The following is a 15,885-nucleotide window of genomic DNA, read 5'->3' as shown; positions in this document are numbered from 1 at the left end:
GGAATTATGGAGGACATGGCAGCAACCTTGACGATATTCGGGACCTTCTGCAGTATAACTCAGTTGCTTTTTGTCTTCAAGAAACTAACTTAACAGTATTTGTTACTGTGTTGCGTAAAAAACTTAATGTACAGTAAAGATCGAGTCTGTCATGTAATCGGTTCAGCTCATGTAGTCGTTGCAAGTGTAATCGGCTTCACTAGCCCACTGACTGTTAATGCTACAAACAGATCTGGAACCTGTGGTCACTCGAATATTCTTCCGTTTTGCTCTTACCATTGTCTCCTTATATCTTCCTCCTAACCAAGACATATCTTATAGTGATCTTTAAAGTCGTGTATTTCAGCTCCATCCTCCTTTCTGCATTATGGGGGGTTTTTAACATCGTCCTTTGTGGTGTTAAGATAAACGAGGAATAATTTTAGAAAAATTTCTTGATAAGCTAAATCTGACACTACTGGATAATCCACTTATTTTCACCCACCTTCTGGGTCAAGTTCAGCAATCGATCTCTCCATATGCTCACCGGCTCTTTTCCAGCTGTTCCACTGGTCTGTTCATGATAGTCTTCCAGGTAGTCACTGCCCACCAGTTTGTGATATAGAGACAAATTTATCCATCCTGCTCTAATTACGGTCAAATGGAACTTTGCGAAAGATGAATGGGAAAAATAGAGGTAGCTAGCAAATCTAGACAAAGCAGTTGTGTAAAATGTATCAATTAATGATGCTGTAACTTATATACAAATCTAATATTGCATGCTACAGAAATAACAAGAATGCTCACAATTCATCGAATACGGCCAAAACCCTGGTGGAACAACGAATGCAACCAAACCAAACAATAAAAAAAAAAATAATAAAGCCTGGAATAACTTTCGCAAGAACATTGACCACAACAAATCCAGTGTAGTTTAAGAAAGACAGAGCCAATGCCAGACATATTCAACGAGAAAGCAAGAGTCATGGAAACGTTTCACTTAACGATTACGAGGTTAAAACACAAACCACCTGGAAAAATATCGGCAAAATGTATCCTCCTCACACCTATCCACTCTGAATATGAAGGGGAATGCCATTTCGCTATCTCAAGACATAGCCAACACTCTCGGAGATTCATTTGCTTAAATTTCTGTCACCTCTTCTTATTCGCGAGCTTTCCATAAATCATTATCCCTTGCTGCAAACACACTAAAGTTTGACACTGCTCTCCATCAACTGTAGAACTGTCCCTTCACAATAATTGAACTACGGCTCTTGACAGTTGAATACCTAGTGCTGCTGGACTTGAGGGAGTTCACTACTCAATATTAAAACAGCTCAGTGAAGTGAGTCTTCACTGAGCTGTTTTAATATTGAGTAGTGAACTCCCTCAAGTCAAGCAGCAGTAGGTATTCACCTCACTTCAGAAAATGAATTCCTGATACCGGATACCATACATATATTATTAAAACCGGGCAAAGACTCAATGAACCCGCATCACTGTCGGCCTATTGCCCTTACCAACTGTATCGGTAAAATAACGGAAAAAAACGGTAAATTTTCGTCTCACCTGGACGCAGATCAAATGCAATCTGATCAGCTCGTCCCAGCGTGGATTTCATACTGGTAGATCAACTCTAGCCGTCTTGATTCAAACAGAAACCCAGATTCTTAATGCATTCGTAAGAAAGGAACATTTAACTACAGTTTATTTGGACAAAGAGAAAGCTTTTGACACAACTTAGCGTTATGGAATTCTACACAATTTATACACATTAGGCAGCTTCAGTGGAAATCTCCCAAAGTTTAAACAGAACTTTCTGAAGCAGCGGTCTTTCCACGATCACAGTCCTCCTCACATAGGGTGAAAAAGACCAGAGTTGAGTCCCGTCGATGTCGGGTGGAATTTATGGGCCTTTTTCACAACGTGACTGTGTTGGTCGGTCTCAGGCGAGGGTACCATGGTTTTTCTCCCGGAAACACTGGTTTTTCGTCCACCGAACAGAAAATGGACCTCAGAACACACGAAATTTACAGCCAGTATAGAGGAGGAGCAATATGGCTTTAGTCTCTGATGCTCCTAAAACCCTGCCACAACAACAATTCACCCCGTCCCTTAACATCATCTAAGAAGAACCACAGTGCTCAGTTTTAAGTGCCACCTTCTTCATCATAAAAAATCAATTCTGTAGCTAAGACCATTCAAACCAGTGTTTTTACTACTTTTTACGCAAATGACTTTAGCATATCTTGCCACCCTCAAAACATGAGAATGATTGAGAGAAAACTTCAAGGTACCCTTAACAGGAGATTATAAGTTGGGCTGCAGATAACGGTTTTCGCATATCATCTGAAGAAACAGTTGCAATTCATTTCTGTCGAAGACGTAATCTCCATCCTCACCCAGGTCTAAAGCTGGGCGACTACGTCATACGTGTTGTCAACTGCCAGATTTCTTGGCTTAACCTTAGATTAAGAAAAGGACCTTTTTTCTTGACCATACAAACTGCTTAAAACCACCTGTTTCAAGAAATTAAACATTTTTGAGAGTATTAATAGCGACATCATAGGGTCCTCACTTTCATACATTTCTTCACTTATATCGTATAATAGTAAGATCATGGCAAGATTATGCATCTCCGGTTTACAACTCTGCTAAATCCAGTATCTTGAGGTGGTTAGACCCTATTCATGACAGTGACCTACGCATTGCTCTTGGAATCTACCGCACATCTATCTTTATTCTGAAGCTCATGACCCTCCACTCTTTTTACGACGAGAAATTTGACTACTAAATTATGCTATCAAAAGTCAATCGGTGCATCCAGCTTGGAGGTATCTGCTTATTCCAGATTGAGAGCGCTTGTATACCATTTATCCATCAGTCAAACGGCTGGCATACGTCTTCGCTTGTTACTTGATAATTGGCAGCTAGATCTTTCTAAATCAGCAATCGCTATTTCCACCGTTCCTCCATGGGCTTTCTGTCCTCCAGCATGTGACTTGTCCCTTCAAGAATGAAGAGAGGCCACTCTTCCTCAAAAGAAAATAAAACAGCTTCATAAATCACTAATTTCAAAATATGAATCTTATACTCAGATGCAGCCAGATGGATATCCATTCCAGAAGATGTTTGTGAATTAGTAGACTTACCATCCATGCTTGCCTTGCGTTGTTTATTCCTATCGAACATTATTTGAAGGGGGCGCTCGATGATAAATGAATGTGGCTAGACTGCTAAATAACATTGGCAGTTTTAAAGAGCAGGGAAGATTTATTCCATTATCGCGATGTTTATCAAAAATAAAACTATTACTAGCTTCCAGAACAGTATCGTTAGTGCAGATATAGTGTGGGGACCAACTGGGCAATTAACTCTTGAAAGGAAACTGCCCGTTCAGACAGAATTATGAGCTGTGCCGACAGAAAGAGAATGAAAATACCGAAATGGATGCGGTAAATAATTCACCGGGCTCGTGGCTTTAGAACCATCTTAATGAAGTTTCCTAATTATGTTAATCACTAATGAAAATGCCTTAATTAGGTTAATTTTCAAAAACGACTTGCATATTTTCAGTAACGAACTGCTTTCCGTTATTAAATTAGCTTATCGTACAACTGGATAGAATGTCTTCTGATGATGACTTAATTCAAGAACACATTTCAGATCTGCCATCTGCATCATTAGCCACCCCTTCCCCCGTTTACTTATATTTATATACCTCCAGTGGACTTTAAATTTCAACCATTCTTAAAGCTATCCGATTTCCAAAATATCATTAGGATATAGCGATATTTTGGCTGAAGCAAATTAGGCATAAAATTTAATAAATACTTTTTGACCTTCGGGTTAAGTACGAAACAAAGTTGCATGTCACTGGTGCTAGCTTGTACTGTCTTACTGTACAAAGAACGAGGTTTTTTGTCTTCTACTCATGGAATTTTTCACAACATTTTATCCTAAGAGCGTTAATGCTCTGACCTCCCTTTCCATATGCGTTGGGCAATGCTAATATCTTCTGTGTGTTGCCTTCTAACAGCAAATATCTTAATCGATACTTCCAGCTGACCCCACATTATCGAAAACTGCAACTTCACTGTGTGGTGCTAAGAAGATCCCACGTTCCATCTTGTGTGATTGGGTCGAACGGCTTGAACAATCAACGTATGGATTCATCAATGTCTGGCGTGTGTGGGATGCTTGGCAGACAGCATAAGGGACTATATCGGTGTGCAGAGATCTCAACATACATCGGTTGTTTAGAACTTCAGGAGATATTTAAAATAAGACAGTGAGGGGGGTGAGCATGTCACGGCTGGAAACTGTTTGTATTTTGCGATTGCTTTTTCAATTTTGTCGGGTGAAAATTCAGTTTTTTGGGAGTAAACCACGCAACCATCTTCCGAGACTTGACTAATTTAGACATGGTGTGAAAAAGCCCATAAATTTTCCTTTCCCAACGGAAGTATTAAGGAGAATTGAACCCAGATGTACATTCATATTTGAGCACTGTTCTTTAATCTCAAAAACCAGATTAATTTAGCAATTAACCTTCTAAACATTGAACTAAACTTATTTAACAGAGATATATCTGTAAATTTTAAATAAAAATCTATTTAAGATTGCAAAACCCGAAGTATTCTAATAATAATTGATTTTTTTAGTTTCACTTATAATTACCATTGCCAATTTTTATTGTGACTTATAAATAAAAGAAATACAAATCCGATTGGTTCACTTAAAAGCCATCAAGGGCATTATGAGCCATAACTGATGTTTCTCGTCAAGAAAAAATATAAATAAAACATCGATATTACTTCCTTGAATAAGCTTTTCTCCTTCTGACCCATTTCTGTTATCATCAATAACTGCTGTCATCAAATATTTCAACTCTGTCCCTTTCAACTGAACCAATAGACGCAACACGTTCTGGCATCCTAAATAAATACAGATATTATCAGTTCCATGTATGCAACTAAAGGTACTGATGATTGTCAGATTATTGGCTGATATAAACCGTATAATCATTATTATTTTTAAAATTATGATAAATTTCTAGACACGATATGAAACTGTGGACTTGAACAGAAGGTCTCTACAACCTCCCTATTGATCTGCGTTGGCTTTCATTTATTTAATCTTAATAACGAATGAGGAAAAGACATAAGATATTTTGGGGCTGCAGTATTATGTCCGCGAAGCCTTTTATCGGGCAATTTGTTGGCTTCTAAATGGGGTGGAGGGTTTTAAATTCTAAATGACTGCTCTTAGCAGCATTTGATACAAGATGGTTATATGATTGCTGCAATCTGTATTCCCACTTTTCCGCCTCAGTAAAAGTTCTAAATTATGCATTGTTCGCAGAAGGCATTTTCTGCTGTATACTTTATTGCAAAATCTACTGTTTTACTGGCATTCGTGGCCATTAGCGAGATCTATCAAAGATATCGTTTTGGGGATAAATTGTAGGGAAGTTTCGATCGTACTTTATCACCACTGTTATTGTCTGATTACGGATAATTTTTGATAAAAAGAAATTTTCTGAATTATTTCTCTATTTTCGATGGACAAAGTAAATGAGAATCTTTAAATGATGTGAACACTTGGACTAATTCGGCATCATGGAAAACATATATCGAATACAGTCTGTAATTGAAAAAATTGTTATTAGTGGTTTGGCCGCATCTTGAGTACTGCATACAGATCTGGAAGGCTCCTTTTAGGAAAGGTGTAGATGTATTCAAGGCTCCTTTTAGGAAAGGTATAGTCAAGTCATGAAAGGGCTTCAGCTCCACAAATTTCAGCCCTTGCAAACTGGGCACCTAAGAGGAAACCCAATTGAAGTGCTTAAACTTTAAATGGATTGAGTAAACTCAATACTGATGGTATTCTAACTGTTTCTCAGACAGGACTTTGCGCATTATGGCCTTAGTCGTTCGTGCACCATAAAAACCTCAATCAATCTCAGATAACACGCACACCAAGGGACATAAACTTAAATTGTAAAGGATGGTTGTGGGATAAACGTGTGAAAATTCTCTTTCGGCTAAAGAGGAATTGACTCTTGGAATAACTTCCACCCGGGTGTCGTGGAAGTGGTTAGTTTGAATAAACAATTCTGTGATCTGATTTTCCGACGTTCTACTTGATTATTGTTTACTAGGGGTGGATGGGGCGTAACTTACCCTGCTTTCCTGGAATTTTATTTTATATTTGTTACTCAAAAACCCCACACATTCTTTGTTTGATCCGCTCCCAGGTAGACACCTCACTCATCTCTTCTTAATGTTTTTGCACACTAAAGACATTGCACTCCCATTTATCAAGCTTGATTACCTCCATTACTGCCACACCGACTTTATTTATATTTCATGAGAACAAGAATCTGGTCTGCAGTAGACTATTAGGTAACTGCGCTGTCCCGGGTTTGTGGCCTTCAACATGTGGCTCGGGGCACACTTTGTTTACTCCCAGCAGTACGAAAATGTCGTCCCAGTCACAGACATCACATTATGCGAATTTAGAGTGGACCAGTAAATGAAATGTAGACGACCAAATTGGAAATAAGCATTGACAAATGGCAAAATGCGATGGTTAATGAACAGGATTGAATGCGGACAGCGAGTTACAAACACCACAAGGTCAGTAATATGAATATAGAACATGGGTTTTATTAGTTGGTACGATAGCAACTGATAAAACCCTATATTATAGAAACGCTAAACAACCGCACAGTACTCAGTTTCTATGCGATAATTATATGGCATGTGCAGTTGTCAAATCCCTTTAAAAAAATGCCCATTGTTTTTAATAAATGAAAAAAAAACAAACTTCTACTGTGATAATAAGCTATTTATTGTTAAAAGTAATTTCATCTAATACTACGTATCCTTTTCTATAAATACAAACAATAATTATGGCTGTGACCAGTTAATTTGCATTCTCGCAGATTGGTCTGTGTATGCTTCTACCTCTTTCTTTGCTGTAAGGGTTTCTTATACGTGCTATAACAGGGCTGCATGATCTCTCATTACGATTTGTGGAGTAATTCATTAAACGCCTTGTAGAAAATGTCACATTGGATTGCATTTACTGCTTTATACTAGTAATTTCTTTTCATTTTCATATGTTAATATTATTTTTGCAATTTTTGTAATTCCCTTTTCTTATTTAGCAGATTCTGATATTGAGAACGATCGCAGTTCCACCAGTGATAGTCAAGGAAAGCGTCGTCGCACGCGTACAAACTTCAACGGATGGCAATTGGAAGAACTAGAAAAAGCATTCGAAGCCAGCCATTATCCGGATGTGTTCATGAGAGAAGCTTTGGCCATGAGACTAGACCTGGTGGAATCAAGGGTCCAAGTAAGTTGGAAGATATGATCTATTTAACGTGTTTTGCCCTTAATGTTTGTACATCTGAGCTTGCAGTGGAATCCTCAGCAATTTGCAATGGTGACTTGACGACTACATATAGTCGCCATTAAAAAGGATTATCGCGGCTTTAATAGCATGCGTACTATGACCTCTGAAAAGGGCCTTGTCTACAGAATTCATAACATAATCTGTACACAACGACATACTGTAATTAGTTTTTTAATTACGTATACAGCGCGCGGTTTCTTGAAATATGTGACATTATATACATATGAATTATAAATGTTTCGTTTATTTATTAGTATACATAGATAACAGCGTTTAACTTCTTAATTACAATCCATGCTATGCACAAATATACAGTACGTTATACACGGTGATTACTCAAAGCCGAAATAGACTGCAATTAAACCATGTTATACATCAGAGCTGCAATAAATCAACTCCTGGGTAACTGAACATCAAATAAGATTATTAATGTTAAAAAGCCACATCAGCACAAAACAGCCATAATACATTATAAATCTACTGCCGTATCATGCACTTATTAGCTGTAAATCTATTCAGTACATAAATTAATCAACGATTTCGTAAATAAATATACTATTAAAAATAAATTCATTGTATGCATGAAAGAAACGTATCTGTTCTTAAAATAACTCTTATAACAGGTGTAATTGCAAATAAATGCATGGAAATGACATTACATTCTTGCACAGAAGCATTAATCTCTCCAAGTGCAGATTTATCAACATGAGTTGCAGATACGTACGAAAATGCTCCCGATAAAGTGGTTACTTCCTTCAAGTCTGCGTTAAGTTTCATGGTGGCAAGTCCATCAATGCAATCTGTAAAGAAGCATTGTAGAGACCATTGGAGGTCAATGGACTAACAATCGCTTCTTTGCCCAATGTCCTCCGTTAATGGTCTAAGTACTCTAATGGGAAACCACCTCTTACAAACATTCTTGAAAGGTACTGGAGAACACAACGGGATTTCTGTGGTAGTTTGACGATGCCAAAAAGGTTTTAATGGCTCTGGGAAGAAATGGCCTACCAGCACGCCTCCTTACGTGATAAAATAGATGAAATCAATAAAGCTGTTATATTTTTTTATGATGCCCCGAAACACGAAAGGTTGTTGAGACCTATGTAGTCTAGTATCGCGGGTGGCTGGAGAGTTGCAAAGCTAGAAAACTTGTTGACATTGGTTTTGTGTTTCTGTACGTTGCCGTGAAACTTGTGAAAGAAAGATTTCTGGAATGGATGGCTGACCGATGCACGTGTTCCAATTACTATGGAAAGAGAGGCTGAATCGAGTTTTAGAAGGATTGCAAGGGTTGAATAAGTTATCCATGCCTCAGTGAATAGCGATCTGGAGATTATAATTTCAGAAGTTACTGAATATTCTAGTGAATGTAGCTGTCACGGTTTGGAAAAGAACAAATGGAGTGTATTATTATCGGCAATATTATGGACGGAAGAATTTCCCATCAATGGAAAGTCATTCATCGATACAAAGAAGAACCTTGAGATACACCAGCATTCAAATCTGACGACTGTGGGAAGTCTGTTGGCAGAAAATGAAATCTTCTTTACTTTAGAAAGTATTGAATTGGGAACCAAAGGATGATAATTATAGACTTATGATTATAATCGAGGTGTAATTAGATATGCAGAGATTAGGTCTCCCTTCTTATGAACCACTGGGCACGAATACGTTTCCATGCAACAGAAAAAAAGAGTATAAAAAGGTATGTCTATGAGTAAACTCCGAAGAAAGATTTAAGAAAATTAACAGACGACCCTCATGATGTTTACAAGACAGCAGATAATGCGCTGCCTATTTTTTATACTGGTAACCAACCAACACCAATTATTCCTCAATGGTACTGTCCAGTAGTATAAAACTAAATCATTGACATTTTATTCTGATCTGAACTACGGACCTCTTGCATACTCAACAACCCATTGAGAACTGAACACCGGGTTTGGTTAGTTGAGAATATTACCAAGGAACATTCGGGCAAGAAGCAAAAGCGTCTCATCTGCAATCGTATATGTGTGCAAGTGTGTTTATTCATAAACATGCGCAGAATGATCAAACTCGGGAAACTGTGCGCCTCTTTCTGAGATTGGTTGACTTAATCCACTTAAAGATCGTAATAAATTCTTTACTCTATTTAGTGGCGCGCCAGTGGAAAATTTATAGCATTACACCTCCTTTGATCCCTGCGTTTCTGAATTGGCCTTTTGATGGAAAGCAATTAGCCGGTCAAAACATTAACGACTTTTGTCCACGTTTAATACAGCTTAAATATAAATTATCGCATATAAATGACGAAGGCAAAATATAAAAGGAGACCTACTTCTGCAAATTAGAACTACAGAATGGGTTGGGTTTAAAGGAGCAATAAGGTATGAGATACACGCATCAGAATTTATTTACTATTTGGGTTTTGATATAAATGCTGTTGGGCAGAGTGAATCGAGGCGGAAAGTTGTTTTAATTTTGAATTCCACCTAGAATACTTGAAGAGGTGTAGAAGGGCTGGACCGGGCAATGGGAGTTGCAGGTGGTGCACGCCAGCGACCTCTTCAAAACAGTGCACTGATCAGCACAATATATGAGAGTGTGGTGTTAAAAGGTCACAACAGCGCATTCATTTTTCTTCATTATTGACACGCTGGCGAGCGCAGCTGCATATAAATTGACACTGACGGAATTACAGAAACTTCTCCTTCGAATAAGAAAGAAACAAACAAGAACACGCTGCAATAGTTAATATTCACAGTCTAATTCCAAACTCATAGAGCCAACTTTTGACTGAAGAGTCATAATGTTAAAGAATTATGCCCACATAATCGAAGTCGAGGACAAAGTCATAATGCTGTGGTGTTGGTTTGTAATTTGATTTGGCCCTTGGGGAACTAGGGGACAAAATCAAATTACAGGGGAAGAGATTGACTATATTGCGGGAAGTTTTCTTTTTGGCCAGCGTATCGTTGATTACTGGAAAGAGTTGCCTTAGCAGGTAGTCGAAGCTAACAGCTTTAAAAAAATTCAAAGGTCACTTGGACAGCACATAATTTGTGTTTTCTTATCCACTATTATATTGCACTGGATGGCTGATACTAATACGAAATCAACTATGCCTTTTATAATAGATGGCTGTTAGGTATGGATATTGAATGATGATGGAATTTTTACTCCATAGGTTATTCAGACTACAAAGAATATTCTGTCGAAGAGGGAAGGATTATGTACTTCTCCCTCCTTCTACTCAATGACTCAATATTGAAGATGGATAAGTTTAAACTTCAGGAACTATGATCTGGCCTTTTTCTCAACAATTTATAAGTCTTCGGGGGGGGGGGGCGATATTTTCCCTAATATGCATTTTTAATGGTTATCGGCAGACGGATGAGAAATACGCCCCTCCCTGGTACACTTCCATGATTCAGCACTAAAACAGATCCTTTAGAGCATGCAATTTACAAAGACCATTCACGAATCCCATCACTGCCTCAGTTGCTTTTGCGCTTTCAAGCTAATCTAAACAACCAATCAACGCTGGAACTTCTGGTTCCGATTATTACAACACACTGAAGAAGTCTGACATGTCAGGTCCGAGGTATCTTAGCTTGCGATCTCGCGGACCTCTACCTCACGTGAACCTTCCACCATTACATTTATATCGTTGGTGTGTTTTCAGAAATAATCACGTAGTAGACATTACAATAACTGTTGTTCTTTTTTTTTTTTTTTTGTTCGTATTTAATTTCCTTCCCAGGTTTGTATTCGATATTATTCGGCGGTCAGTTGTGTGTGTGTCTGAGTCCATTAGTGTAACGTTAGAGGCACGCGTGGCATAAGGTTAACTTTCAAATCAAGACTCGTGTTGTTTGCAGTGTTGAACACATGTTCACGACTTGCCCTAAAATGTAAGCGTGCTGCCTGTCTCTGTAACCGTGTTTGTTTGTTTTTTCGAAAACATGGTTCTTTTAATAGTTCCAAGCTACAGACAATCACGGCCTGGTCTTCCCATTATGCAGCATTCGTTTCGAAGTTTGTTTAGCTTCCTGGATGAATTGCAATTTGGGCTTATTCAGTTTGTTATAGCCGCCCTTTTCGCAAACAACCAACCTAATAACAAATGCTATCACCGTTTCCATGGGGACCCATTTTTCTCTATTTTTTTGCCATCAATTGTTATTTGATGGTTACAAAACTTTTGTCCTCGAAGTTATTGGGTTTATTAATATGCGAACGACAGCGGTTTCATCATAGTTAGATTTACCATGAAATAAAAAACAAAAAAATACGCATCTGCGTGGAATTAATCTTTTATGCCAGAAACTATGCACGTAACACGCGCTGTTCTTTCCTGGATTTATTGTATATACAAAAGGCGCATGCGTGCCTACTTAATTCGAAATAAATGAGATCGATGTTCTTCTAATTGGTGGTATTGTGTACAGCAACTAGTGGCCTGTGGTGATTTAAGAATAAAATAAGTTTCCTCTCATAGCGAAGCTGTTTTTATTTAAATACTTACAACGGTTTCCTTTTTTTAAAAAAATCTTGCTGAAAATTTTAAAATAATCTTTTCAATAATCTTGCTGAAAAGTCAGTGGCCTCTTAAATCTCGAGGACATCCAGCTAGTTCAGTGGTTTCAAGAAGCACGGGGAGGTGCAGCGTGGCCAAAAATGTCGAATAACGGTATTTGACTTCCAAATTACTTCTATTTGACTTCTAAATTATTTTTACTCCGTCTCTGTCTGCTTCTACTTCCATCCTCAAGGCAATGCAGAAGAAGACGGGCAGGTGGAAAGGGAAAATTGAGGAGAGTTAAAATATTTGCAATTGCTAGGAAATAAAAGTGAACTCGAGAAATATGACTTTTAAAACGTCAGGTAAATCTGTGGTGAAAGGCGCAAAACAAGTTCATGACTGATCTTGAAATCATTGCCAGGAGAGTCCACAAGAAGGAAAATCAGACAGAGGGGATAGCTGATGTCATTAATTATTCATAAGAGAATTTCGATTGTGCTTTCTGTAGTTGGAATTGGATGCATATAATGCGATGTCAGTTTGAAGGCAGTTAACAAAAAAGATCAGCAAGTTTGAGAAATGGCAATCGAGCTATTTTAATTAATCGAACGAGAGAGAGAAGTATTGTAGGCTTTTTGCTTACTGGCTGGCCGTGAGATGTACTATGAAGTGACTTGCGTGATTAATGGAGAGTGAGAGACCATGGAGGAAGTTAATAAACATATTGAGGTTAATGATTTGACGTTTATTGATTGGTGGAGAATAGCTTAGAAGTTGTGACTATTTGAGTTTTGCAATGAGACGGTGAAAATGTACACTTGGCGCTTGCCCATTTGGGAAAACTAATTTTTTAGTTGAAAAGATGTTCTGCAGCTAGGTATTACCAAGACCAACTTATGTTATATTCAGACTTTGCTTCTTCAACCAATTTGTTCTTGGAATTATGTACACAATATGATTTTGAATAGGAAAAGTGTGATCGTAGATAAATGAATCTTTTTATTGTTTTAATTGCTTAGCAGGAAGAATGGATTCATTTTGAAGGTTTCCTTTAGTCTCTTACAGTATATAATTTTATGAATGACGTAGCCGAGTGGTTAGGGTAAAAGTGTAATACCACACGGTTTGAATTGACTTTGGTACTGCTAAATATGGTATTGGTTGGATTATCGTCAAAATGATTAGCAGTAAATTTCTCTGACTTAGGTGGTATAATCAGAACTTTTTTTTTCACTCTTTTTCTAAGGGAATAACATAAACAAATGAAGTCTGCTTGATGTTTGGTAATTGAATAGAATTTTTTTTCGTGCGTGTTCTATACGCGAGAGAATCACTATACGAGTGAAGTAGTTATATCAGAACTTTGCAGGGGTCTTCAAGATTACACAATTTTGCAATAAGACTTCCAAACTTGGAAAAAGAAAGTGATTTCAACTCCCATAATAATCACGCACTACCTTACCAGGACTAATATTAATGAATAGAATAAGCTTTTAAAATTACAGCTGGTTAATTAAATGATTAAAACTTAAACATCTTCATCAACATCGGCCATTTTCAATCCACTACAAGATGAAGGGCGCCTCCGTAGCCAGGTGGGAAAGAGCAGCAGTGCGCGCACACGCTTCTTGATTAAACCGGGATTCGAGCCCGTCACCATCAAATAATGAGGAGGCGGAAAGGTCAGGGAATGACCACCGCATATTCCCGGAGTAACATGGCCTTAGTTGCTAATACTCCTAAAATCCAAAAAACAAACAAACAAGGTGAAGACCTCTCCAGCAACTTTCCAGTTCCTTCTGTTTTGGGCAATCCATCTACTTCCCACGAACTGGTGAATTTCATCTGTTTGGTATCATTCTGTTATTTTCTTAGTCCATCTGTAATCACATCTTCGAGCTGCTCAAGACCATTTCAGTTCTTTAGTTTTGATAAGAATGTCCTTTACTTGAGTTTTCTGCCTAATCCATGTGTTTCTCTTCTTATCCAACAGTCTGATTCCTAATATAATTCATCCCATTCTTCGCTGTGTAGTTCTCAGCTTCTCTTCCATTCTTTTGGTGAGTGCCCAAGTTTCACTTCCATAAGTCATGGTGGGGAGTATACATTGGTTCATTATTTTACGTGTCAAACAAACTGGGATATTTCTCATCAGTATGTGACTATATTTTCTGAATTCTATCCATCCAGGATTTATTCTTCTCTTGACTTCCAGCCATTTATCATTATTATAGCTAATGAATTGTCCAAGATAAGTATGTGAATCATCTTTTCAATTTATACTCCTTCAATGATTATATCCCTTTCTGTGGCTTAGTCGTTCACCATTACTTTTGTTTTAGCCATATTCATCTTTAGTCCAAAATCCTTACTAACTGTGCATAACTGATTACGATTTTCCTCTAATTCTTTAGGATCATGGCTTATGACCACAATGTCTTCTGCAAATCGTAAATGGTTTAGGTACTCTCCGTTCACATTGACTCCTTTCTGCGACCAGTCTAATCTTCTGAAAGCGTCCTCAAGGGCAGCAGTAAACAGCTTCGGAGATATTGTGTCTCCTTGTCGAACTCCTTTCTCGATTTTAAATTTCCTACTGTCTTTGTCTAGTCTAATAAAGGATCTAGCACTCTCATATATTTTCTTCAAAATCATAATATATGGGGTATCTATGCCTTGTGTTTGCAGTGCCCGAAACATTGCCTTACGCTTTATGGAGTTAAATTCCTTTTCATAATTCACAAATGCCAGGCATAATGGTGTTGTTTCACATTAATTTGCTTTCTCCATTAGCTGTGATATTAGTAAAGGTGATCCATAGTTGAGAATCCTGTCCTAAAGCCAGCTTGCTCTTTCGGTTGATTCTCATCAAGTATTCTTTCTAATCTGTTAGTTAAGAATGACCCTTGTGAACAACTTGTAGATGTGGGACAACAAGCTAATTGGTCTATCTTAGTATGAACACATCTTAGTATGGTTCAACACAATTTGCATATTGAAATTTGAGTTTTCCTGTGGAAAATCAAATTTTCTCGATCAAACAACTTTCCCAGTATTCCCTGCATGAAGCTTTGCTTCCCATAGAGCTGTAATCTGATTAAAAAGATATTGCTATAAAAAGAAATCGTTTCTGGAGAGAGGATCCCAGCGCATTTCGAAAAAAAAAAAAAAAAAAAAAAAAGAAAGCAAACCTTTCCACGTGCTGTTATTTATTAAATTTGGTTCGAGTTATACAAATATGACGTCTCCTGCATAAAGATCTATTTCTGTTCGCCCAGACTACTTTTCTATCGGTATTAGTTTTTTGTTTCTCTTCCTGCTGTTCAATTATGGCAGCATTTGATCGATATCCACAGATGGTGTGGAGAGTATTCTGTCGTGGCATAGCGCATTTTCCTCGCGATGCTCAACCGACGTTAAAAAAAAGACCGCAGGTCGCTCCTGCCACCCTGTATCATCAAGTTGGGCTAAGTACCATAAAATGAAGGGGTAGTGGTTATAGCTTGTGTTTCCGTCTCTTCCTCCGCACTTTCCACCGTGTAAACAAAGCGCTATATAATAACCTTACGCGTGCAGTCCCGGAAACTCGCTTCATCCTAAATGCCTAGTTAGGAACGAGATTCCAAACCATTTCCTGCGTGTCTCGGTAGAGGGCGGAGTTATTGGGACGACAGGATGCGGAGGACTATTGTTTTAGGATAATATCGCTTTTTTTGTGTTGTTGTTTGGCGAAAATAATGTACCATTGAACGCGGTGTCCTTGCCCGAGTAAATATTTACGTCTAATCACAATCTTCGGCCCAAGTTCCCGAAACTTTTAAGAAAAACTTTCGTTTTAATCAGTGATGACATCGCCAGTGTTACAAGAGACTTAAAACGTTTAATTGTTTAGGAAACCACAATCAATGGATCCGTAAGGTATGAGGTTGTGCCTGCCTCATCCTAGTGACGCTTTGTACTCGAGGGATTCT

The 15,885-nt window shown here is 38.0% G+C and overlaps 1 protein-coding gene across 1 annotated transcript in view; it reads left to right on the top strand.

Moving 5' to 3' along the window:
- LOC150076343 (homeobox protein unc-4 homolog) overlaps positions 1–15,885 on the top strand; it is a 160,403-nt gene that overhangs the window by 103,672 nt on the left and 40,846 nt on the right. Inside the window, exon 2 of the mRNA XM_090387016.1 lies at positions 7,160–7,347. Coding sequence (XP_090243142.1) covers positions 7,160–7,347 — 188 coding nt within the window. The remainder of the gene's footprint in view (positions 1–7,159; positions 7,348–15,885) is intronic.

The sequence above is a fragment of the Mastigoproctus giganteus genome, chromosome 13 (genome assembly GCF_048544385.1).
Source record: "Mastigoproctus giganteus isolate SK-2022 chromosome 13, ASM4854438v1, whole genome shotgun sequence".
Lineage (NCBI taxonomy): Eukaryota > Metazoa > Arthropoda > Arachnida > Uropygi > Thelyphonidae > Mastigoproctus > Mastigoproctus giganteus.
The sequence above is the reverse complement of the archived record's forward strand: the minus strand, read 5'-3'. Positions and strand labels throughout refer to the sequence as shown.